The sequence below is a fragment of the Anopheles marshallii genome, chromosome 3 (genome assembly GCF_943734725.1).
Source record: "Anopheles marshallii chromosome 3, idAnoMarsDA_429_01, whole genome shotgun sequence".
In the NCBI taxonomy this organism is placed as follows: Eukaryota; Metazoa; Arthropoda; class Insecta; order Diptera; family Culicidae; genus Anopheles; species Anopheles marshallii.
Genome location: NC_071327.1, coordinates 7,522,603 through 7,548,772, shown reverse-complemented (window position 1 = coordinate 7,548,772; position 26,170 = coordinate 7,522,603). Strand labels below are relative to the sequence as shown.

Here is a 26,170-nt window from a genome sequence, read left to right as displayed (position 1 = left end):
ACGGCCAAACCGAACGGCCGTGCACGATCGCGACTTGGGTTGGTTGGGCGCAATGTTTGCATAAAGGGGGAGTAAAAAAAGTAAAAAACGGAAACGAAGCAGCCGCTGAGGGGTGTTCTTTTTCCGATTTAAAAATACAGTGGCCTCTCATTTTTAGCGCTACATTATACAAGAAGTTGCTTTAATTTTAGTTTAAATCACAGCATACTTTGTTATGGATCGAGCAGTCATGGAATATGTAAATTATTTGTTTTGTTGGTTAAAATTTGTTTTAGCATACATTTTCTTTCTTTATTCAATATAGTTCTTTAAAGCATAAAAAAAATCCACTTATTAAAATTAGGAAATGTTCTAACTAATGCTCTTTCGTACGATCATTAACAAATAATGATACTTACTGTAAAAATACGTTTACAGTATGTGTGAATTTCGTTCTCACTAATAACGCATCGGAAAAAAAATCATATCAATTCATGGTGTTTGTGAACCTAGAGAGAGCCGCTAGAACGATTGCGGTCGGCTGCACTGAACCGTTTATTGCAGGCCAGAAACACATCAGGACAAAAAGAAAAACACACACAACCCTTCAACGAATGGCAACGAAACCACCGATTACAGTCCGCGATTCCGTTCGATCTCGCGCTGCGCATTGGGCGAAAGCCATCGACGAGTACTTTGTTTACACCGCACGCGAGAAAACAGTGCTTCGGCTGTTGAAGTGTTTATTGGTTTCATTTTGTTTCGTACAGGCAACAGCTTTGTCGTTGTTATCAACGTCTTTCTTCTCGTTGCGCACCCTGCTGGGTCCGGTGACCGGGTGCCCTGACCTGATCTGCTACCGCACCGGCTTTGCATATGCGCAAATGGTTTCCGCACCCGAATGGGGCCATGGATAGCGGGTTCGATGAAGCTAAGCTACGAATTACAAGCTTTTTTTGAAAATTTAATAAATTCTCCAAACATTTCCTCTAAATAGCCCAGCTGTACGAGTACCGGCTGTGCAGAGGACGAAAGTCATCAATCAGCATGTTTGGTCCATTAAATTGGCCCGAAGAAAGGGCCGTCGGTGGCAATCGTTCAAGGTTTTTGTTGGTATGGTTCCGCTGCGTAGGTTTAAGCCCGGTTCCATTCCACTCCATCGTACCGTGATCGAACGTTCCTGGTGGAGTCGTTTCACCGGTGTTCGCTGGAGCTAACGGATTGTCGCCAAACACGGCTATATACTCTGGCGACCGGACAATCCTCAATATTTGTATCAACGCTACCACACATCCCCACAGATAGAACAGCAATACTTTAAAGAAAGACAAATAACATTCCCTACTTCTATTTAGCACATATCTCGTCTGGACGTTCCAAACTGCCGCTTCCACGTGCTGCGATACTTACACAAAGCAAACCCTCCGGCAATGGTGAGAGCTATGAGGTATCCCACATTAATCGATTTCTTAATCACCATCATGCCGATCACGTGCGTCAGTGTGATGCAGATCAATCTTGCCAGCTCCACCACTACGAACGGCCCCAGGAGATATTGTTTCATCTGCGCGAAAACACAAGAACGTATCCTTGAGCGTTTGTACTATCCCAGGCACTTACCGAGACCCGTGATGGAAACTCACAAAATATGCTCCCGCCATCATTGCGCCACAGCACGGCAAGTACAGTGCCATGCAGATCATCGTGGAGGTGTAGAAAAGCTCCGCATTGGTTTTACACACCACAATAAGCCACAGAAACACATCGTGCGGGTTGTAGAGTTGCATGTTTTCCTCGTAATAAAGCGCTTCCTGTTTGAAAAATTGTGCACCACCCAATGCCACTAGCGTAACCATCGTAATGATTGTTTCCAACTATCAGAAACGAGACGAGGAGAAAACATTTCTTTGAGGAAAATGACTTTTATAATCTCGTGGTTTTAATGCCTTTACTATACAGCATCCACCAACGATGATTGAGCCAAGGCGAACGGACAATCGGAAGCAGAAAAGCCGCATCAGCACCATGTTGCTGCAGTCAGGACAAATGATGGACTGAGTCGCAGAAAGGATCGATTTGCGTGTGGCAGGACAATTAGTGCAGAGCGTAAGGCGAAAGCGATAGCTTCATTAAGTGTCCTTTTGTGTTCCGTGATTGAAAGTGTAATGAGCGCATTAATGGTTGATGATAGATAATACCTTTGAAACATTGAATGTTACTTCTTTCGTTTATCGTAACCGCTCAGCTTTTAGATTGTAGTGAATGTTTGACAAGACCGTCCATTTTAATAAATATGTCTATATTTGAATTGATTATTAATAACAACACATTTGTCCTACCGGAATTGTATCTTTAGCGAGCACACTAGCGATAGATTTCGTGTTCATTGTCGAAACATATAAACGTTTCACACACGATCAAAATTACTCCTCTGTGCCTGGGTACAAGCTTAAAGTTCCATTTTTTTTTCTTCCATTCATTACCCTGTGCATGTCTGGCCATGTTGTATGGGACAGACTGTTTGTTGTAATTACCTTATTCCTAGTAAACAATTCTTCATTCTTTCATGCTAACACTTCGAGACTCCTTTTGATAGTTGTGCAAGAAATCTTTATACATCTGAGACACTTTTTTACAAGACAGCAACATGCATATTGTAGTTTGACCAATTAACATAAAACAATTACGATCCCCGCACAGAAAGAACCACAATTAGAACCCTTCTTCAATCTGTTGAGAAGCTGATTAATTAGGTTCAAGGTTTCGTTTGAAAGACTTGTACTTTGTTTAGCTGCTTCGGTATTGACACAAGTGCAATGAATATTAGAAGCGATTTAGCTGTTGTTATCCACCACAAGATAACGTTATAAACTGATTCAATTGTACGAAGAAAGCCGAATGTTTTGAGAGAAAGAATGCAGCAACAATAGTGTTAGTACCCGAATACGCAATATAATCATAATTCGGAACTATGAAATAATCTAGGAAAGGATACTAAAACCTAAGATAATTCCGTAAAACCTTACCGCAATTCTTATACTGAAGCTCGCAACACCCTGTCTTTGCGGGAAACGGAAAGCCCTACCAGCGCGCAGTACCGGCTCCAGGGCTTAGCGGGGTGATTTTCATTTCTTCAGCAGCGCCAATCCTAACCCTAAAATGCCACCGACCACGAGTACCGCACCGGTCGCCTTGGCTACACCCTTTATCCCTTCGATGTCCATACGTTTCTTGATTAAATCTTCCAGCGCTATAACCTGCTGATTGTTCGGTTCAATTTCCAAAAAAGCCTGTGCGTGTTTCAGCGCCTCCGAGTATTCCTTTAGTCGCGTATGCCCGATTGCCATATAGTAAAGATAATCGCGCCGCCCTTCCGGATGTTTTACGAACAGATCCTCCAGTAGCACAAGTCCCTGCAAAACGGCATAGAAAGGGTATATCAGTTGTATCAATGGGGTGTATCAATTGTGGGACGCATGATGATGCGTTATCATTGTTGCATCATTACCGTTTTCATATCGCTGGCAAAGTCACTCCGCACCATGCAGTACGCATATTCGAACTGTGTTGTGGTCGAAACAGCACCCTCCTTTCGCTCTTGGTTGTATTTTTTCTCAAATCTCTAAAATAAGTACAGCAAAATAGTCAATGCACGGTCACAAAGACGCATTAATGATTCATTCTACGCAGAAAAACAATCTGGAACATTTGTGATGACGAATGCCACGGGACACGGGTAGAGTGATGATAGCAACGTCACGAATAAATAAACACATAGCTCAGTAGTTCTAAAGCAACACGACTTACCTCCAATTCATCGGTAACGACGGAATCGTTTAATATTTCCTCCATTGCGAAGTAATTCGATTGTTAATCTTTTATATTGCAGGGAAAATATGGCTTGCCAGCTATAGTGTTTACAATAAGTTTTCGTTTATCCGGGTAGCTGCCAACCCGGTTATTCGCATCACCCGGTTGAAGAATCAAATTAAAAAATCGATTTTGCTATTCGTTTCCACCGTGCGATGAAAGTTTTCACCCGTTGATAAAGTGTTGAAATATTTCGATTTTAAATTTGAAATCCACTTATTTTGAAACATTTCGTTGCTACCACAATTTTATTCAGCAATGTTCGTCATAATCGGAACATCGCGCTTCCGGTATTTGAATAAGCGCTTGCTGTATGAATATTGAGATGTAGGCTCCGACGGTGAAAACAACCTACAAAATATTTTATAAGCGATATTTTCTCATCTCTTATAAACAATTCGATTGCAACAGGATGCATACCGTTAGGATAGGTTCAAAGTTTAAAGTAAAACAATCACTGGCCGTAAGTTTAATTGTTTCCATATTTGTCTGGCGTATGAAGCTTTCAATCTGTGACGAGTTGACATGTAATGCGATAATAAACGCTTTGATGCGATACATTATGTAGAATGACACTTACCATCGTAAAAAGCGGCTTATTTTGTATTTGAATTCCCAAATCTATCGTATGAAGCCGTAGTCTGATGCGATCGCTAGCGCTCGTTGCTCGACTACTGAAGTAGAACATTGCAGCAATGAATAATGTACGAATGACCAATCGATTAACGATCTCTGTAAAAGAATAAAGGTGTGTCCTAGCGAATCCTCATCAATTGCTAAACTGCATCTTTACACACTTGCAGCATGATACGCTTGGCCGTATAACAACCAAAACACCACCCAGTACGAGTTGGATAGGACGTGAATGTAATTCTTCCAATAGACGATTAAGTAGGTCCACCCGAAAGCATCATTTATCCCAACGCTCGCTTGGAAGAGATCCCTGTACAGTAGTTTTAAGGTGTTCAGCTTACTCGCAAGGAACTCAATATATCGTGTGCTTCCTAGTCTTTCAGAGCACTGCAGCAGATCGACATAATGCTCAAGAGCGGCCTGCGTCATTCGCAGATACAAATCCAGCATGATCGTTGGATAGATGGTTTCTTGCAGCTTGACGTGAAGCAAATATTGCAAACAGAAAAAGTACGTGTAATATCGTTTTATCTGCATATGCGTTTCGGAAAGAAAGGTTTGCATCTCATTTCCTGCCAGATACACGAACGTTCCTACAACGAACAGCCAATACAAGCGTATGGTGCGCGTCAACCGACGATGATCTGCCATCCCGAGACGTTGCAGTGTCCGATGCGCTCTGTAGAGCGCTTTCCAGCAGTTGCAAACGCTTCCAACGTTACGGAAAAGCTCCACGTACATGGCCAAACTTGCCAGCAGGATGGTAAGCATCTTAATAACATCCACAACCATCCCAATCGATTCACAGTGATAAAGAATGCAACGACGCCGATAGATGATAAGCGTAAGATTTACCACCACGCCACAGAACTGCACTAAGGTGTGGGCTAAGAAAGGGCTCATATCTCCACTATCCAATCGATACGGCTGTAAACCGAGCCACCGATGAAAACGAACGTAGCCGGAAAGTACGAACCATTGCTCCAGCGTTTCCATTGCCAAACTGGAACTGTAAACGGGTCTCGATTATCTAGGTTAGGCAAATACGTCGAACCTCGAAATCCTCCAGCCTTATCCTTCTCCGGAGTGGGCAAAGCCCGCGTACGTGCAAAGTAATTATCCGAAATGGGTTGTGCAATTTTCATGATTTCATTTATCCTCTTCGGTGATAATGCTCCGAAAGCATGAAGGAGACCCGTGTATGGTAGGAATGGAAAGAAATATGTAGCGAAAATTTAATTTACTCTGCAAACTTTGACCATCCCAATGAAGGATTGCTGACGGATTTCGCGATTGCCTGATGTGTGCGGATTCAATTTTAATCAAAACTAAACTATTGACAGCAGTTTGTTTGAAGATGAAAATTAAATAACGTACCGTGCAATGCAATGGCGCTGCCAGTGATGAGGTTCAGCGTTTTGTGCTATCTCAAATCGCTCCCATTCAACATGGCGCACTGAACACTGAATGATTAATAATGTCATCATTAATCAAAGCTTTCCAAAATCGCTACCGAATACATGCCAATGGGCAGAGCATTTCACACAACTTGAGAGCGATGGTCCAACGGGACGTGCACTACGATCGTCGGTTCGGTTCCGTCTATCCGCTATTTCAGCTACTTGGTTTCTCGCTAGTGCCTCTTCGTGGACAAGCCCTGGCATCTCTCTACACCCTAACAGCCGTCTTCGTGTCACTGTACATTGGGGGGGAAATCCTCGTTATGCTGTACTCACTAACAACACCGGAAGCCGTATTCTTTCTCAGTGATGCCACCGGTACCTTTGCCGACGCCATTCAGTTTGTGATCCCGCTAACAGTTCCGCTCGTGTCGTTGCTACTATCCTTAAGCAAACGATCCACTCAGAAGCGCATCGCTGCGTTAATGGATCGCATTGATCAATTGTGTGAAGTGCACGGGACCACACCGGGGTGTTTGGAGCGCTTCAATTACCAGCTCACCCAAGACATTCTCACCAACATGTTCGTGTACAATGTGATACCGGCTGTGAGCGAGTTCTTCATAATATCACGCATTGCCGGCAATCCTGTCTGGTACCGGAACTGGTACATGAAGGTATGGTTCTTCATTCTCATTCGCCTTGGTGACTCGTTCTTTCTGCTGCACGTGCTATACCTGCGCAATCGGTATCGGTTCCTACACAACGCACTTCAGCTCACCGTCTCGACGAAGGTGAGAGACATTGCCGCTGATGCGACTCATCGTCGCCTACTATGCCTAAAAGAGATTCAGAATCTGCTGAAAGATCTTACCGGCGAAGTAAGCGATCGTTTCGGTTGGCAACTGTTCGGGGTGATAACGATGCTGTTTATTTGTACCACGATCGATGGATACTGGATGTATGCGAGCCTTCACCACGATGCGAATCTTTACAAGGTGGAGTCGTTCCTGTGCGGCATTTCCCCTCTGTTGATGTTCTTCGCACTGTTCACCACCTGCCAACGATGTTTGGACGAGGTAGTTGCGATAAGGACAGTGAATTAGCTGTATTATTTCCCATTATTTCTGTCCTAAAAATACATTACAGGCAGAAATGACATTCTACCATCTGCACAGTGTGTATAACCGGGCTTTACCGTGCGAAACGGTCTTATTGGTAAGATCTTTATGCAAATCGTAAATAGCTTTATCACAATGACATTTTGTTACAGATTGAGAACTTTTCCAAGCAATTGCACAACGAACGGATTAACTTTTCAGCAGCAAACTTCTTCGATCTACGCCTCTCCTCGTTGACTACCGTGAGTAGTAACCTGAAATAGCCGCAAGTACTGCAACATTCGTTACTGATATTGAGATTTTCATTTCCTTGTTAGATGTTTGCCTCAATCACATCGTACCTGGTGATTTACATTAATTTCCTACCCAAAAATGACACATTCGACTTGTACAACAAAGAACATAATTTGGTTACGACATGATGCTGCAGGAGTCTTTCTCACTTGAGGCTCCCCCAATAGTATATAGTTTCTATAGAGTGACTAGTGAGCTGTTTAAAATGTTTGGTCTTGAAGTATTGAAAGAGAAATGTTCTACAATATTTATGCATTAGAGAATTAATAAATCAAAACATTTACTGATCTATAAATAAAAATTTAAATTGAAATTGATGTTTTAAAAACTTAAGTAGTTCCTTTCTTTAAGACACAATGTTTTGTAATTAACATTGAATAAACCTATCATCGATTAATTAGGTCTGCTCTTTCCCATCATCAACACCGCCGGAAACAATGTCCCTAATGTGCTGCTGTCATCAGGCGAATGTTTCTGGTTTCCTCCGACTCCAACTTTCCCCATCATTAATCACCGTCAACCAAACACCGAATGATGATTTTCTCACGTCCATCAGAACGCATCGACAATTTGCTCTGTTGGTCGAAAGAAATCACCGCCACTACGCGCCATTTCTATAAGTTCGCTCGTAATAAACTGAACAGCTCAGAGCAGGATGGTAGTGACACTGGTATTTCAACTTTGTGGTCTCCAAACGTACGCAGCACCGGGTGCACCGTTCGGGTCCACCTTGGCACTGTTGTGGTGCATTGGGAATTGCATCCTGTACGCGGGCGTGTTGGCCTACTGCTTCATCGAGCGCAGGTGGCTATTTGCCGATTCACGCACCGGCATCGGAATAAATGTTATCCCTTTCATCAAGAGCTCCACCACGGTGGTGGCACATTTGGTGGTACTACTGGAGGCGCTGCTAGCACGTGGCGTGTACCGTGCGCTGGACGTTCGTGTGACATCAGTTGATGGAAGGCTGGACGAGTTGACGGGTCGGACGGCAGGATCTATTTTGGCACACGCTCGTACACAGTTCCGCAACAAACTGGCCCTGTTTGGTGCGTACTGTTGCGCAATCGAGCTGGGAATACTGGCACTGGTTTACACAAACCCGGTCCACCGGGTCATCTGGTGTTTGACCGTGCCGTCGCTAGTCACCATACGGATGAAGCACCTTCACCATGCATACCACATTGACCGCTTAACCGCCCGGTTCAGCGTCCTGCGAGAGCGGTTGGAGTCTCTTGTCGTCGGTCGGACCATTTCCCTCGGGCAGTTGGAATTAACCGGCGACAACATTCCCCCGAAACTGACATCTTTCGACCGTTGGAAGATGAACGCATCCCTTCGACCGGCCATCATCGATCCGTGGACATTACGCAACCCAGCGGGACTGGCTAAATCTCTCGGGTGCGATGCTCGCCCCGAAATGAAGCATCTTCGCAAGATATTTGCCATAAAAAGCACGTACCTTACGCTCTGGCACGCCGCAAAGGACCTAAACGGTTGCTGCGTTTACTCGCAGCTGGCCAATCTGCTGCAAAACTTTATCCAGTGCACGTGCGACCTGTACTCGCTGTACGCGCTGCTTTATCTCAATCAGTTGGGCGATATTTTCGGTAAGTGGTGCTCACCTTACTTGCATGCTGACCTAATGCACTGTTGCAGCTTTGAGAAGCGTTACACCTGGAGTAGTTTGCTAAAAATAAATTTCCTCGTGCCGCTTGCAAGCGCGACCCAAGGAACTATTGATTTTTGTATCATCATAAATTTCTACCCTTTCAACTCGTGCACTCGCCTGTGCTGGGAAGTGCTTTTGTGTGAAATTTTTATGAGTGCAGTAGAACAAAGAAGAAGTAACGAACAAACAGAACATAAACATCTTCTCACCCACGGACAGGTTTCATACTCAGCATCGTGGCCACATTTACCGCCCTCGGTATCGTGCTGGCGGCGTGTGAAAACTGCAAGAACCAGGTAAGCAGCTATCTAACGGCCCGGCGAAATCTTGCCTGACATTCTCGCTTTCCAATTGTGCTTTGCATCCGCCGGTTGCAGGTTGGCCAGATGGGACAGTTGCTGCACAAACGACGCGGTGATGAGACAGATCTGCTCGCGAAAATGGTTCGTATGCTTTGCCCCCGTCGGTCATTGTTACGTGGCCCGTGTGTCACGTTGCGATATGATACAGTGATCTGTGTGCTTTCGGATCTTATCATTCGATAAATAAATAAGGGGAAATGGTTACGCTTTCTGTAAGGGAGCAGCAAAATGGGGTAATTTTAGAAAAAAAATGCGGTACATTGAATTATGAAGGACATGTCATAGAATATTTGAGCTAATGGGGCATTTGTGATATGCAGGGTTTGTTGGCGGAAAGAGAAAGGAATAAGTATTTGATTTATAGCTTTAATTTTCTTTATTGTTAATCTAATAGAAATTGTATATTATCTTCTTGACCCAAAAACAGCCCATAATTAGTATCTACCATAACAATTTGTTAGTTTTTCTCGACATTTAATACAAAACAAATACACTACAAAGTAAAATATTTGTTTCATTAGCTTTAAAAACATTTATGTATGATTGTAGCAATATCAAAGTTAAAAACATTGCCTTTAAGCAGATGTGTGTCCTGTATAATTTGCGACTTTTTTCCCTAGATCGAAAACTTTTCACTACTGCTGCATCACACACCGATCTATTTCTCACTTGGTGGATTTTTCGATATGGATTTTGTGCTCCTGAAAGAGGTAAGTTCAAAGATTCTAAATTATCCAATTGAATCAACTTTCTTAATTACTAGTCTGGGACAGTTATGAACGTCAAAACACACAAAGACAACATTTTTGGACAATTAACTCCTATTGGATGAAGATCCCCTGTAATTCTGGTTCAAACTGATCGTTTTAGATAGCAGCCGCTATTACCACGTACATGGTCATCTTCATACAGTTTATGCCGAAGGAGGAACCGGGAACGGATCCGACGACCGGATCCCCAAACAACCTGCAGCTGACTAATGGTACACTCCCTGCGAAGCCTGAATAAAGAGTGAAATTGATGCTGTTACGTTGAAAACGATCTGAAATATGCAATAAAAATGGATTGTCATTGTTTTGCGAAGAGGATTGTTTGCATTTTCTTTGCACATACCTGCATCATGATTTCATAATCCATGCGAAACATGCTCATTGCCGTTATAGCGAAAGGTTGAGAGGATTGCAGCTTTAGCAGAAAGTTTTCTACCATCCTCCAACCACGTTTGCAGCGTAACTGCCAGCTAAAATCTATACGATGCAACAGAGCCTGCGTGCGAAAACGTTCCGACAAGATGCGCTCATTCGACCAGAGATTTAACATTAAGCAGATAAATTTGGATGATATACAACATTCGAGATCTGCAATGTGACGTTTGGTGAGCAAAACTAGCTTCTGGTGCAAGACCGTGTCCAACACATACACAGTGAACCGAGGACTCTTCCGTTTATGAAGCCCTGCACAATCCAGTACGTGTCGGTCAGTATGTAGATGTGGTTGATCAACTTGATGATGGTAAACGAGTATCCAAATGCTCGGTTAAGTAATTCGATCAGATGTTCGGTACGTGCGAACACATCCAGCAGCGTGCGTAAATTGCCACAGATCTTACCATCACTGCGGGCACCACCATATCTGCTGGCACCCCTGCTCAGCTCGATCGTCCAGAGCAGCTCTGTGTTCAGTGTATTCAAGCAAAAGCTCACTAGATTGGTATAGAGTAAGATCTGCAACTGTCGCAAATGGAGCAGCAAAAACAATATCCAAAACAAAATAGTAAAGTTCAAACATCGATCCGTTTTACAAATACAGTATGCGTACGTAATCTCCCACCAGGTCATATAGAAGACGAAGCAGGCAACAATAACGAAGTGACATCGCTGCTGAGATGCCCATCCAGCACGGGGTAGAATGTGCTGGAATTGTTCCAGCTCTTTCCAAACTTGACGCAGAATTCCCGCTTGAAAGCCACTTTCCACAAACAGCGAGTAGTACGTGAATATCATCAGAAGGTACTTGAAATAATCCACCACATACCCAAGGGCACTTTCGGTGAATATTACCAACGATGGGTGTCGGTAGATCCAGTACAAAAGAACGGTGACACAACAAAAGTTCAAAATAATGAAGAAGATAATTTCGCAGTCTATCACCTTATTTCGTTTGTAACTGAACCAATGCAGAGCTAGTATCTGGTAGAAGCTGATCACTTTGGAAAAGCTTTCCATCGTTTACACATTCCAGAAGCACCTAAAAACCATTGTGTTTGAACCGAAGGGAATAAGCTTGGCGAAGGCGCTTCAAATTAAGCAGAGTGTTATGATAACATCAAATACACTATTCTACACTGCTGATGATCGATGCAGTATTAATCTGAGGATGGCGTGTCGTCGATCGATATTAGCCATCAGAGACTTCTTCTGGAGTAAGCTCTTTAGAAAACGTGATGAAAATAATCATGTACGTCGTAATTCCCGTAGCGAACTGGAACCGATAGTTAAGTAACGTTAATCTTTTAACACTCAAAACCATCCAATACACTTACCATTCTCAAGAGTGAATAATTAATTTCGAACAATCCGTAAGCTGTCAGGCGTATCTTTTGCTGTTCGATCTGCAAACCGAATCGGTAGACGATCTTTCGAAAGGTAGGATCATTTCCGTGGGGAATTTCCAGCAGTATTGACTGAAGTGAGGATGTCTGAAAGTATTTTGTATGAGTTATATTTAGTCATTACTAGACATGTTGCAATAATTCCACCACCTACCACACGAAGGCATACTTCGGCAGAATTCAGCAATAGGACAATAAGACATGACGTTGGTAATAATGTAATGAACGTTAAATCTGAATTGAAAGGAAAGGAAGATAACTGCATTGCCTTCCCTTAAATCAAACGTTGTGATACCTTGGTAGTCACCAACACCGTATCCTTTCGCGGTCATGTAACACCAGTAAAGATCACACGAAAGCTGTACAAAATTGCCTGCAAAATTACAAATCTGTGAACATCCAAAGGTACGGTTGATGCAGTCACTCAACTCCCACAGCTGTCCGTACACATGTTTCAACTCGAGCAAACGATCAACGCAACGTTCGTTCATCTCCCGGTACAAGTCCGATTCTTTCGGCTGTCCATGAAGATGGCCCATATAGCCGCTAACATCCACTAGCCCATACTGTAACTGCTTGAGCTGTATCTTTAATAAATTTATGAAAAACATGTGGAAAAGATGACGCAATCGAAGAAAGGCGCTCAAGTTAAGTGTCACCAACCAGTACGCAAAATCGGGCAGAGAATTACGAATACTATACAGCTCTAGAGCTTCAATGCTGACACTAAACAACAGGTAACCATAGAACTTCCACAGGTATTGGCGTGTAAAGCGTTGTACGCACTCCTTACGCGTAGTGCCACGAATAAGTCTCAACATTTCCCAAACCCTTCGATGTGTGTTGCGCTGTACTATGGTACAAATAAAAATCACGAAAACAGCCATCATCAGGGATCCATATTTTAAAATGTCGTTGAAGTTCAGGATCTGTAGCTCGGTGTAAAATATGTCAGCACTTTTCAACATGACAGTACAGTGTACGATGACGTAGAAGAGCAGTTGGGCAAGAGGAAGATGCATCAATGTCGTTCTGGAACTGGAAGGTTTCAGCTCAAACTTGTAGCAATCGAACGGGAACGGTATGAACCCGAACAATTTGAAGATGGCAAATGCCACACATAACAGCTGCCGTGCTGTTGGTAGTAGCGGTAACACAAGATTCATCTTTAACGTACTGGAAGCAGTGCGTTCCTTGCGATAGACTAAGTAACGTTCTTGAGCAGTTTAGAGTGGATAACTGATGCGACATTTGCATGACTGCAATGCATTCGTCATGTTGCAATTTTAATGTCTTACATGGCGGCCATTAATTCAGAACGTCAGAGGAACGCTTCCCTTACTGTTTCAGTTCAAAATGGTATCTGTAGAGAGCATGATCGTTGGTGTTTCCTTCCGAGCCTTTTCGTGTGTTTTGGTGCTTTTCCAGTTGATTGGATTTATGAACTTTCCCATAAAGCTTCACCAAACCACAGGTCTAACGATTGGCGATCACCGATGGTCAACGTCGATCTGGTGGATCATTCAATTGGCGTTGACAGTGATTTGTGGCATAATGGCCAAACGAAACTACGACAACCTTTTCAACGGGTTACTCCTAACAGATGCGATGAACAACTATTTCAAGTTTGGCCTCGGTTTGCTCACGGTTTTCGTAACGCTAGCCGACTCCTGGTTTGGTATTGAAACGCATCGCTCGATTTGGATGCGCTACCGCGATCTGGCCACCAGAAATGGAACGTTCTTCGGTTTGATCGAAAGACCCCAGCTCGTCCGTGTTCTGATACGCTTTTTCTTCGTATTTCTCGTGATAATAGCGGTGTGCGCAATAGTTGAGCGTCAGTTTTATTACGATATTGCATACGGATCGCAGTGGCATTACTTTTGGACGTACAACCTGTACCCGTACACAATCAGTCACTTTAGGCACGTGTATCATCTGCTGCACATCTTGCTGATGACGGCCAATGTGCGACAGTTGCAGAAGAGATTGAGCCGTTTGCAGCAGCTGGGCGTAGCGCAGCAGCTGGAAGCGTGCCGTGTAATCTACGGCCAGTTGTGGCAGATAAACGAGGCTATCAACGAGCTGTTTGGATTCTCTCAAGCATTAAACATCGCCTGCAGCTTCGCCCAGATCGCATTCGATCTTTATTGGATATATGCGATGTTAATGTCGCAAGATACAGGATTAAAATGTAAGTAAAACTGAGAACAGGTTCGTTGCAAGCGGAACTAGCGGTTAACACAAAAGAAATATTTTATTCTTCTTTGCAAAGTGCAATTTTTTTGCCTCATTCCAACACCGGTAATCTTAGGCTTTTTTATGAACATTGCCAAAAGCCATCAGCGCGCCATGGATGCGCTGGAAGCAACGCTACTCGATATGGAATGTTCAGAAGATTCACGCCTGATTCAACTGCGGCATTTCTTCCTGACTCAACTACTTCGGACGCGATTGAAGCTTACAGCGAAAGGTATATTTGACTTTGACTACACGCTGATTCGAAAGGTATGGTACCACCAAATGAGCTTCTTTAGCATTCATGTTAAAAGATCACGTTACTTTCAGCTTGTTATTGCCATACTGACATACGTAATTCTATTTGTGGATTTATCCCATTAGTGCGATGAATGGCTGCAATTATTTGTTGATTTCATCCTTAAGGGGTTTTTTTTTTTTTTTTTTTTTTCGTTAGAACGGCCTGGCCGTATCGACTTATTTTACCACGTAGCCGGATAGTCAGTCCTTGCTACGGGGGATTGGCCCGGATGGGATTTTGGTCCGGTCCGTTCGTGTGAAGACCGGCGCCGCTATCATCATGCCACCGGGCCGCCCCTCTTAAGGGGTTGATAATGTCATGGAAATAACACAAGACAACCTAGCTAGGGAAAGCATGAGTTTCGGTAAAACTGAACAAGTAAAAACAGATGTGTAGAAGAGAAGAATTAGATGTTTATGAACTGTTTTCTCGATTAAGAGAGAATAAGAACTCTAAGAAGTTTTAGTAATATGAGTACAATTTGACGGAAGTGAAGATAAATGTGGAAATAGGGCAGTGCGGTTAAGATACTCTGTAGTATTTTATTTTTTGCATAACATTTGCATAGAATATGTCCACTACTTTTGATATGGTTCGCTTTATGTGCTTTTATCTCAAATCTCCTAAGATCTGCGGTTAAAGGAATGATTTTCATGATCATGTTATGATTTTTCTACATTTAACATAAACCAACCAAACTTCAAACGCTATCAATAAAGCGATTGTCGTAAATTATCTCACGAAATAGTAAACTTTCAGAAAACCAGACACAGCATCAATCACTAGCACAATTAGCACAAACTTTCTTTCGTCTAATGCAGCAACGAAAAATCAACAACAGCTGTTTCGCACCATGCCTTAACTGCAACATAATAAAACACATCCAATTACTGTTGATTCATTGTAAGTTCCTCGTTGAAATCATGTTTCCGATGACAAACTCAACTCACAACCAACTCGTTACATTGAGCCGTATATTTGCAGTGCTGATTGCACACAAAAGGAAAATAGAAAACATCACACAATTCGCATAAACGCCAACATCCACATGGAGGCTGAAACCGAAAGAAAAAAAATAACAAACGAAAAACTACTATACCCGTACAAATAAGCCCAAAACGCGTTAACTAATCACGCGTTCGACATTCGTGATTGTAACGATGCCGCTGCCTGCCGAGGCACGCGATGCCTTGCTGCGCTTCCTTTTGGCGCTGGGAATTCACTTCCGGTCCGCAGCATCACCACCGGTAAGCCACCGAACAGCCGGCGCGGTAGTGGAAACCCAAATCAAGCATACGCTAGTCCGGCAATTCGTGAAAGTGAAATTATCCAACCGGGTGTCGCGACGGGAGGCTGCGGTGGCTTCAATGGCGCACTGGCTTTTAATTTAGGGAAAATTAACTCACCGCGCGCATCGTGTTAGAAAATTAAGAGAAAAAACCATCAACACAGAGCCCTTGCCATGGGTGGTTCATCTTGTTGTGTTTTTGGAATCCGGCGGAAAAAAAGAATTGAAAATCAGCTTCCAACGATGGGCACAGTGTTTCGGGGTGATTGTGCAACGCTGGAAATGGATGTTTCGCCGGGAAACGGTGTAAAGCCGTAGATGATAAGAAGGGCCAGCGTGGTTTAAATGATTGCCAACGAATTAAGGATTAAGAAAATTGTGTTTAAAGAGCGAAATTAAATTATTAGAGTTATAAGGAGGTGTGATGCTGCACATTTAGACAGGAAAGTTGTCTCCTGGAAAGTGAATCCCCCACAAATATTAGAACAATACCTTGAATAACGCTTCTAGAGGAATTATTATTAGAAATAAAGAAGTGAAAAGAATCATCAAATCCGATTAAAATGCAACCGCAATTGAGCGCTCCACAACTCGATGACACCCGTACGACGGATACCACATTTCCACATTTTCCTCAATTTCCACACCCAACAACCATGCGGTGTATGTGTATCTCGGGCATGGTACAACGGCAGACATGCCATAACACGAGTTCATTGCTGGAATCGTTAATTGCTTCACTGCTGGTGAGCATATTTTATGATGAAACGAAACATGCACCACCCATCCTACCAGCCTCGTTGCATCGGCATTGCAGCATTAGTATTGCCGGCCTGCTAAAATTGGGATGCAGTTTCTTTGGAGTCGTTTGTCCCGCGTGACAAACACATACACTTTTACCCCTTCATACACACACACACACACGTACTCATACGTTTATAAGTCCGTACTTGTACGGGCTAATGAGTTGAGAACCAATTTGTAAGCGGCTTGAAGCTCGAACTTGGCCATACTAGCGAAGGGAAAACTTCGGATGCCGTCACCGGTGCTCTACTCTCGGTGCCTTTGTGTAACAGACATATATCTGCCCTGCATTCCGGCCATCTTCCCGGCCACCTTCCTCCACCGGCACTGACATACCAGACACAAAACATTACACTCGCACGGGGGTAAAACGGAAAATGGTTGGCTGTCGGCAGCGGCGTGCTTATTCTTATGCCTCATCCCCCCGGTACGCGAGTGGCTGCACTCGAGACACGGCGGAGTAGCTCGCGGTTTTGCAATGGTACGTTTTGCTACACCCTTTTTAGCCACGGAAGACGGTACCTCACTGCAGATGCACACGCTTATCACACGGCCGCATCGGTGAACGGCCGATGCCATCTTGACAGCCGGAAAACTGCAGTCAGCACTGTGACATCGTGCTCTTTTCAGTGTTTCAGTCAGACGCCCGGTGCTGATGATAAGCGAATCAATATTAGTTCCTTCACGGGTGTCAGTCAATTGACACTGGAACACAGGACATCTGAAGCACTGATTGGTTGAAGGAGGATGTTGAAACCGGAAGCAGCACACTATGACCGGGGAGTCTTTTGGCGAGAAAGACTTAATTCTACGTCAATTTTGAAGGACGATTGAATGGTGATTTCAAACTTTAGAAGAATTTTTATTATTCCTAACAAAGTTGACTGGACTTTAGAAGTGATTCAAACGTTTAGCAATTTTAGTCTTAAAGAAGACTTTTAAGATTTTTTTGATTGTAATTATTGTACAGTTATTATTCGTACGGCCCTAAACTGTAATACCCTAGAAACTAAATTAAACCCCACTTAATTGCTTAATTAATTAGCATTTCATGTGAACTCACCACAGTCTGCGCATATTTTGTGCATTAATTGTGTATGTTGCATTACACACGCCTGCCCAGCCACTTAAGCTGCAGCACTGCGATCGCACAAGTGCTGTGGCCATTGCAACAAATCGTGCAATTACAACTAATAGAAACAACATTTCAGCAACAATTACGAACAGCATCGGAAATACCGTCCCTGTGTGTCCCCCTGATCGCGTGATCCACTCCCGGCAACCCATTTCCCATCCTCCAATCAACACCCAGCGCCACCGTTCCCATAGCGACACGGATGCGTGGCGTGTGTCGGTGAGGCACGTGATCGTTACGAATTTGTCGTGTTGGTATGTCTTGTGTTTCGAGCAGCTCTCATAGCAACATTCCACAAGTCATGGGGTCGCATCTGAATCTGGATCGTATTGGTACATCTGAATCTGCTGGATAGGTGCAGTATCTATCCTGCTTAAAGAATTTGGAACCTCGCTCGATCCGTTCAATTCAGATCGTAGCCAAGATAAACCAGATCATTGAACGATAGTCCAGTGATGATCTTACCAATGAGCAGTAAACAGTCCTCAAACGTAGAGGATTGGAAAAGTTGGACAATTTGTACTTTAACGGTAATAAACAACACTGATCTTGTTATAATTTTTTAGCTACATAAAAATAAGGCGTTGGAGTTGGCCAGCGTTGGGTAAAAAATGAAATTACTCAAATCTTATGAAGAAGTATAGTATAAATGTCACGTTTTTTCTAAACTACGACCCAGTGCTCTAAGTTAAATCACTTTTTTTTAATAGTAATAAGAGTATTTAAAAAAAAATCGTTACAACGGAATTACTCTCGAAATTAATCGACTTCTGGAATCATTAGTTATTAGTTATTAGTTCTAAAATTATTTCCGCTTATCTGACTGTGTTGCTATATTAGAACGGCAACGTTGGCCAGCCCGTTGAGAAAATTTTTAAAAATTGAAATAACTACCCGAAATATCTGCTCGAATGTGGCATTTTCAAAAACGTACTGAAACTACCCAAATGTAAGTATCGTAAAATCGAAGAGCAACTATTTGGTGTATATTTTTACATTTTATCGTACCTTCAACATTTATTAAATTTGCTTTGTTATCAAAATGATCTACTACTGAAACAAAATTAAATTTTGTATCTTGTGATTACTACCGATTTTTGTTCATAGGGTACGCCTTTTGGTGAGCCAACAATTCAAAATTTCGCTCAGAGCTGGTAATGCTGCAGAGCGGAGAGAACGCGAAAACTCTCTCGGACTCTCGCTCACCTTGCAGCACAGCCGGATTCTCTTTACCGAATGGATGAGGGATCGGTTTCTCAGTTTGAATTGTGAGCTCGGTCTGTGTAGAAGGTGCACGCGCCCGTTTGCCAGCGTACTGTGTTGTTGCCGCACTGTATGTCAACTGTTGTGTACGGTTCTATTGTGCCCCGATTTGGAGTGCATAAAGTGGACGGTGTGTATATTCATCTCGCTGTGCCGCAAAACAATACCGCACAACCGGATTCGCTTCATTTCATTCGGCGCGAGATTGTTTTCGGCGTACGGGGAAAAACAAGATCGCAAGACACGGGACTGACGCGACCGATCTGGGTGTGGAAGCTGTAGTTGGGTTAAAGTGTGCTCGAAAATGCGAAAATGTTGTGTGAGTGTGAGAAGAAACATGAGCAACATGGCAAAGTGCGTTTGCGTTGCCAATGTGATAATACTGCAAGGTTTTCAAGGAGTGTTTTGTTTACGAAGTGAGAAGAGTATGTGCTAGTGTGCGCGCTTAAAACAAAGCTACAGCTGTCACATAACAATACAAGCGGCACGCGTACCTTAGCACAGCTTCAAAAAATGATTTGAGTGCATCAATCCCTGAAGACAATGCGAAACAGAAGCCACGCAACTCACACCATCGCAGTAGCCCTTGCCAGAAATGTGACAGATGTGTCAAAATTAGTATTTTTCAAAACACAATCTCCAGTGCGTTGCTCCACTTACGCCACCTCGTGTACCCGACATCCACCAACACACCGGTGACCCTGAGCACACGGAAGCTGCTACCGGAGAGAGAACCGGAACGTGGCGTGCGTGTTGTGTCCGTTTGCATATGCGGCTCGTATGCCTGTGCGAATATTTTCTTCCATTACTTTTCGCACAGAAATGCTCTCCAGAAACGGGAGCAATATTATTTGTTGTGACTCTCCTGCTTTTGGGAAGCAGCACAAATTCCTACGCTTACGCGTGTCTGTTCTTATCACAAATGATACTGCTTGCAGTATCGTTTATATCTGTAGTATCACTGCTTGTTGTATGAATTACTGTGAATTAGGAAGAATTCGCTTAACTGCGCGAAACATGACACAGGAATTCGGGGCAATTTCTGATCGTTGTCTATTTTTAAATTTCCTGCCAATGTGGAAAGGTCTTCCAGCAACTTCCCCGTGTGTTTCGCCGTACGTTTACCAGCATTTCCTCTTTAAGAAGGGCTCTTCCTTGTTCCATGTCCCCCATTCCAGTTCGGCCACTTCCTGCGTCACAATTCAGTACTCTCCTCCCCAGCATTCGGTTTCAGTGCCTTCCGTTTTGGCGTGTACACGGAAAGGGATCCGCTTTTCGCCGAAGGGTGGTTCTCGGTTTTCAAGGGATGGTACGCACTACTACGAAACGCGAAGAATAAGCAGAAGAGCAAGAACAAAATAACGCAGTTTCCTCTCGTGCTCTCTCCACGCACGCAGTACGCAGCCAAAGAGCAACACGGACGCCATGCGCATGTGACGTTCCGGGACCGGGAAGCTGTGGCGTTCATTGATTTCATTGAAGTTTTGTCACCTTCACACTACTGGCGGCGTTTGCAACAGAGCAGCTCGCGTACGCAATTACGCGTGTACAGTGCGGAAGTGTGCGCGCCGATTCTTGTGTTTGTTGCGGGGGAGGGGAGAACTCAACAGTGAAAATACTCGCTGGATCAAGTGTGCGTTTCCCCGGCATTGTGCGATTGAGTGTGCGTGTTAGTATAAAGGATCTTTTTGCATTTTGTTTTTTGATTGGGTTTGATGAGTGCACTTGAAGGTGGAACGAACGTCACCCATGCTGTCTGATGATCTTACCCATTGTTCGCTGTCGCATTTGTCACGGCTGTGAGAAATTTTTGTTCTCACACTATACAACGCGTTTGGCACTTGGGTACATCTCGTACGAATACTATTCATCACTACCTCCATTATGGCAACTAACCGAGACTGATCTCTCCACCTCTCGTGATTAGATTCCAATCAGCTGACACAAGCTGTCAAAAAATCGTGCTATCTTGAATTTTGTTTACACCAGAGATTAACTCCGCAATCGTTCATCTGACGTCGTCTTTCGCAACACAGCAACACTTAAAAAAACCGGTTCCAGCACGATAATTATAGCTCATCATCTGTTTCTGCCCGCTTTTTGTGACCGAGGTCCTCGAGAAATGCGGTACCAATTCACCAGCTGATGATTTGATAATGATTTCCGAATGACCCCTCGGATGTGTACAACGGATGAACGGTTTTGACCAGTACGGACTGGAAGGAAGTGGCGCTTCAAAACCTCCCACGATCCTTTCACCTCGTCACACACATACAGCAACCAAATCTACCAAAGGCAAACAAATCCGTGTTCTCGTGTGTGTTTGAACTGTATCCAATGTAATCCTCTCGAAACAAGCTGTTGCGGTACTGAACGACACCAAAAACAGTTTCGCGTTGGGGGTAACTCCAATTCCAACCCCCTTCAACTCCCCTTCAAGGGCGGCACACATTAACGCGCTGTGGCGTGAAATATAATTAAAAATGTCATCGAAATCATCATCGGTCCAAACATTAGCCAGACCTTCTGTGTGATGAGTTGGGGTAACGGTTTTCAATTGAATGTTGTCTCAACGATTTCCTTTTTCTCTGCAGTTCCGTTTGATGCGTTGATCGAGCTCGAGTTTTTTTTTAATGATTTCGCAAAACAGTAAAGAAAAAGGTATCATTGTGTCTACGTAAAAGTGTAGCAAAGGTTCGTTAAAAAATAAACCGAAAGTGTGTTTTAGAAGTGAAGTAAAGTGGAAAACGAAATTGTGTGCGTGTGTGCGTGATTCTAGTTCCAAGTGTCGGTCGAGGTGATTTGAAGGCAATCACAGAGTTTTTTTTTGTAAATATATGAGTATATTGTTCGGAAATTTTTGAATATAAAAAATAGTCTCCACGAATCTCGGTGGCTGGCATTGTGTATAGTATGAAGTGAATTCTATCCAGTTGCACAGCTCCTGTTCAGCGGTTGGTGTGATATATTGAATTGAGTGTAATATAAAGTGTTGTAGATTTACAGAAGTGTTGTGTGTAAAGTGAGTAAAGCATCCTGTAAAGTGTGTAAAAAATAGAAGAAAGATACTCAAGAAGAGAACGACAAAGGCGTGAAGGTTAGAAGAACATCTTCTAATTTGGAAAGGTAAGTTGAAAATATTCACTTATTGTAATTTGAAGATATTTGTAACCCATAACTTGTATCATTTGTTGCAGTTTTAGGCAATTTTGTATAATAGGTTTTAATGTAATAATTTGATATTAAGTCAATTTCATAATTTCAAAGTGTTAAATCTTGAAGTTACCCTCACAATTGAAATACGCAATTTACAAGACACGAGCATTGAAAAGCATCAACTTCATGAGTGCAATGCACGAGTTGAATAACTCTGAATGCGCAATGCAAGAGTTGAACTTCAAAAATGTCAATGAAACATTTTTTTTTATTGTACAAGAACGGCCGTTTTGCTTTCTAGGAACTTCATTTTGCGGTTTAACTAAGTCACTCTTGTGATTTAATTTACTCTCTCAATCTAAAGTACACCACTAACTCATGTATTAAATGTAACATGCAATTTTTATCGGAATGGTTTAAAAAAATGTTTGTAAATTCAATGCTGAAATCGAATGATCATTACGCTGGAAAAGCTATCAACCTATTAAAAGCAATTGCTTGATGCTCCGCATTAAAATGCGTAATCTCCGTTCCTCCGGAGTCCTTGAGCGTCATAATGTGAAAAGTGAAATCCTAAACCTTTGTCATTCATTTGATTGCATCACCATCACTGAACTGCCAAACATTAGCAGCATAAATATTCATTTCAACGATAATTGGTTGGTAACAGAACGTCTTCCGATTAGCCGCCCGATACGGTGCAAAAGTAAAATGAAGCGCAAAGCTCGTGTCTACAAATTGGTGGCTAGCGATTGAAGAAGATTGGCATCAACCGTGCTGGTGCGCCTCGCAATCAAAACGGCAGCGATAGTAACATTAAAATAAACATAAAAATTGTAGCTAATTTAAAGCGTCACGATATCGTATCATTATATTTCGCAAAACCACCGCCACCGATGTTTTGCCTTGCCTCTTCTGTTGTAACCCCAAATTGGGCATGTTTTTTTTTGTTGCTGCTGCTTCCCCTCCAAGGAAAAGCCAGCCCAGTGTCAGAAAATAAATATCTGGAGCACGGAGGAAACTCGACTATGAACGATCGCTTAATCGCAAGCGTTTCAATATTTTCTCTCGGTTCGGATTTTTTCCTCCGGTTTTGGTTCCGAAACCAACGCCGGCCCCTTTCACTGTGAATGGACCGTTCTTTATGTGTATCTTTTCACCCGGATAGGTTTAATCGTAGCGCGTTCGATTGACCTGAATCTAATCCTCAAACCGAATGCGCGGGTTTGTGCTTCGGTTTTCGCAAAGGGTTGGCTTTTTAGTGCCTGATTTTTTTTTGCCTCTTAACAAACCATTCCCAATCCGCACAGTCGAACTTTAATTTCAGTCTAGCTTAAGACGGTTCGAACGGAAAGTAAGCATCGTTCACATGGCCGTGCGGGAGTGGGTCCGGGCACTTATCAATGGGCGACATTACCGCACAAGCAAGCAAGCAAGAAAACAAACCTTCTCCTCGAGGGCAAACCGGGCAAAAAAAGGGCACACCGCGCGCGATGTACGTTTGATTGAAAGTGAGCCAAGACGCTCACGCTGGTATACTTACCGGAGCGAATAGGCTACGGTGGACGCGGTCGAGATTTGCAGCTGCAACCGTCGTCGTATGTGGGTGTAGGCGATGGTGGCGGGCACGTGGGTTGTTCGCCGTACCTGGGCTCTTTTGAAAGACGCTTCTAGCTGGGTGCGTTTCGTGGTGTCGGGCAAAATGTCTGCTATCGCTTTCGGGCATGGGCGGCATACGTGAAGTAAACGATCGTTTCTCCTCCTAATGTCGCTTTGCTAGCGAAATACTTGTGCGGTTCTGTGTGCTATCTTGGCTCAATGGACATTAAGTGTGGTTGTTTATCAAATATCAAACTAAAATTAAGAAATTCACCATTGAAACCAAAAATCTTTGTGTTATTTGTATTATTTGATAAAGAATTTCACACAAAACCACACGAGGGTTGATGAGTCATGTACCTTCCAAATAAAACGCGTGTAGGCGAGTTTCTCTAGAGCCCCACTAATGCTCACTTATTCGACCAACGCCATTCCTCCACCTGGAAGCAAGTGTCTTCCGAGACATCGGCAAGACGGAAAGTATGTTTTTTTTCTAAAGTTTTGAACCCCCAACAATCAGGTTTGGCTGTGGGGAAACGTTTCGATCACTGTTGGGTGACATCATACGTGTTTCGTGTTTCGTTTGTCGGTGATTTTTATCGAAACAAGTGAACGGACGTTCACAGACAAAAACAAAACCCAATGTCCGCGGAAGTACGGGCACCGTTAGTCGGCGTTGTCGTTTTGTTAGTGTTTAAAAACAAAAAAAACATTCAATGATTCTATAATTACGATATTATCAACAAACCTTTGTCACACCGCGCGCGTAAATGAGCGTTATTGTTTTACATATTTATGAACAAACAAAGCGATAAACTTAATCGTGCCTAAAGACTTTCGATGCTTGCTTTGCCTCACCGGATGTGCGCCATGTAAGTGCTTTGCGGTGTTAGTGACTTCTCCGTTGTTTGTAATGCTATTTGGTTCATAAAAAATTATTGCACTTTGTTTAATATTATTCTAATATCATATTTAATCGTTAATTTTTTGTATCAAGGGTCATCATGTTCCGAAAACTTCAAGTTTTCAATAATATTTGGTAAACCGACCGTACTCATGTCAGAAATAACTGTCTGTTTAGTTGTCAAATTTTAAACAACTTCGACCATATGCCATTTTATACTAAATGCAAAAATACATGATCTAGATATTGTTATATATTTTTATGTTATATGATTTTTGGCGAACTACCAGTAAGTATCTCTCGGTCAATTTTTGACAGCGCTCCTAGGAAGGAATCTTATTGAAATGTCAACTTCTGTGTCTCGTTTTAATTAGTCTTCGATGTTGTTGTCTAAACTACTGAGTTTGCATTATACTGTGTTGTTTAGTTGTAAATATCAGCCTCAGTAAGAAAAAGGAAACGCTCTGTACTGATGCTCTTAGTACTTTATATTTTCCATAGCACTATTTGGCACAAGCAGTCGCTACTAGTTGAATATTGAGGAGTACCAAGTTTACTTAAAGACTAATCTACAATGTAACGATGTTTCAACAACTTGTTTTTATGTTCTGTGCTACCATATATTCCTCAACAGCTGGTTACATTCTGTAGAATAAAATCTTCAACTTGAAAAATCTGATTTCACTTGCGGAATATCATTACCAATGACATTGAGACCTATTTCTGCATGGGATGCTAGTTGCACATTTACTGTACGTCGATACCGCAACACCGCGAAGGGCACGGTGGTTTGTAAATAGGTGCATTGCCATTTGTTCGACAACCCCTCCGGTTAGTTTCCCACCGTAACGAACAAGTCATCGTCAACGCCGGTCGAAGGGCAATGGTGGGCAAACGTTCGACGAACGGGCGCGCGTGGGCGACCCCTCGCTTCACAGCATAAATTCAACGCCAAGTGTGTCCAGACGGTTCCACCCCAAGCCAGAAACCATCTCCACGCTGCCTTCTAAATAGCGCGACATTTAACGCATCGTGTTTCATCGTTCATTATCTTCTTCAGCTTGGCCTTACGATCGAAACGTTCAGAGAACCGCCCAAGGAGAGGAAGATAAGCATACGGTGGTCATCGTCTCTAACCATCAGCTGTTACCTCCTACGTGTGTTGCCACACTGGGGGAGATGGAACTATTTTTAATGCTGGGACCGTTTTCCTTCTGCTGCATCGCTCGGTTGCATTATGAGTGAAACGTGCTGTCTGCTTGCATTTCGAGTTCTTGGAGTTTGATACAAAACACGGTGCAGCAGCGGGTAAGCTTTCGGAGACAAATCTTTTCACTTTCGACTCCGCGTCTTCCCTTCGGCACACTGGCACGCGACCTCTGTAACGCCGGGAGCGTAAAATTTGTCACAACACCGCATCCCATTCACCCTGGGTGTCAGTGTGTGACGCAAAGTTAATAGCTTATACGCTCAGCGTGTTGCACTCGAGGAAGGAAAATGGATTGGAACGCTTTCCCACCGTCGAAACCATTTTCTTCTG

General features: G+C 43.1%; 8 protein-coding genes across 8 annotated transcripts in view; 4 read left to right on the top strand and 4 right to left on the bottom strand.

Moving 5' to 3' along the window:
* Positions 1–968: 968 nt before the first annotated feature.
* On the bottom strand, positions 969–2,006 carry LOC128715188 (uncharacterized). Its single transcript, XM_053810070.1, has 4 exons — positions 1,932–2,006; positions 1,623–1,853; positions 1,390–1,543; positions 969–1,294 (listed from the first exon to the last, which is right to left on the bottom strand). The coding sequence occupies exons 1-4, from the start codon at positions 2,004–2,006 to the stop codon at positions 969–971; spliced, it is 786 nt and encodes a 261-aa protein (XP_053666045.1).
* Positions 2,007–3,104: 1,098 nt separating this feature from the next.
* On the bottom strand, positions 3,105–3,831 carry LOC128711889 (mitochondrial fission 1 protein). Its single transcript, XM_053806777.1, has 3 exons — positions 3,787–3,831; positions 3,488–3,601; positions 3,105–3,392 (listed from the first exon to the last, which is right to left on the bottom strand). Exons 1-3 carry the CDS (start codon positions 3,829–3,831, stop codon positions 3,105–3,107), a joined length of 447 nt encoding a protein of 148 aa, XP_053662752.1.
* Positions 3,832–6,040: 2,209 nt separating this feature from the next.
* On the top strand, positions 6,041–7,266 carry LOC128716362 (uncharacterized). The gene is made up of 3 exons (XM_053811281.1): positions 6,041–6,961; positions 7,032–7,100; positions 7,156–7,266. The coding sequence occupies exons 1-3, from the start codon at positions 6,041–6,043 to the stop codon at positions 7,264–7,266; spliced, it is 1,101 nt and encodes a 366-aa protein (XP_053667256.1).
* A 1,355-nt stretch (positions 7,267–8,621) lies between these two features.
* LOC128715181 (putative gustatory receptor 2a) lies at positions 8,622–10,339 on the top strand. The gene is made up of 5 exons (XM_053810064.1): positions 8,622–8,907; positions 9,189–9,265; positions 9,347–9,412; positions 9,952–10,041; positions 10,202–10,339. The coding sequence occupies exons 1-5, from the start codon at positions 8,622–8,624 to the stop codon at positions 10,337–10,339; spliced, it is 657 nt and encodes a 218-aa protein (XP_053666039.1).
* Positions 10,340–10,716: 377 nt separating this feature from the next.
* On the bottom strand, positions 10,717–11,556 carry LOC128716359 (uncharacterized). The gene has a single exon (XM_053811279.1). The coding sequence runs from the start codon at positions 11,554–11,556 to the stop codon at positions 10,717–10,719; it is 840 nt and encodes a 279-aa protein (XP_053667254.1).
* A 172-nt stretch (positions 11,557–11,728) lies between these two features.
* On the bottom strand, positions 11,729–13,108 carry LOC128716356 (putative gustatory receptor 2a). The gene is made up of 4 exons (XM_053811276.1): positions 12,238–13,108; positions 12,097–12,176; positions 11,874–12,029; positions 11,729–11,812 (listed from the first exon to the last, which is right to left on the bottom strand). Exons 1-4 carry the CDS (start codon positions 13,106–13,108, stop codon positions 11,729–11,731), a joined length of 1,191 nt encoding a protein of 396 aa, XP_053667251.1.
* Positions 13,109–13,298: 190 nt separating this feature from the next.
* On the top strand, positions 13,299–14,144 carry LOC128715411 (uncharacterized). The gene has a single exon (XM_053810305.1). The coding sequence runs from the start codon at positions 13,299–13,301 to the stop codon at positions 14,142–14,144; it is 846 nt and encodes a 281-aa protein (XP_053666280.1).
* A 150-nt stretch (positions 14,145–14,294) lies between these two features.
* The window catches only part of LOC128716353 (mucin-5AC), a 142,962-nt gene continuing 131,086 nt past the window's right edge, over positions 14,295–26,170 (top strand). The window contains exon 1 of the mRNA XM_053811272.1: positions 14,295–14,450. Within this exon, the coding sequence (XP_053667247.1) occupies positions 14,295–14,450 (156 nt within the window). The remainder of the gene's footprint in view (positions 14,451–26,170) is intronic.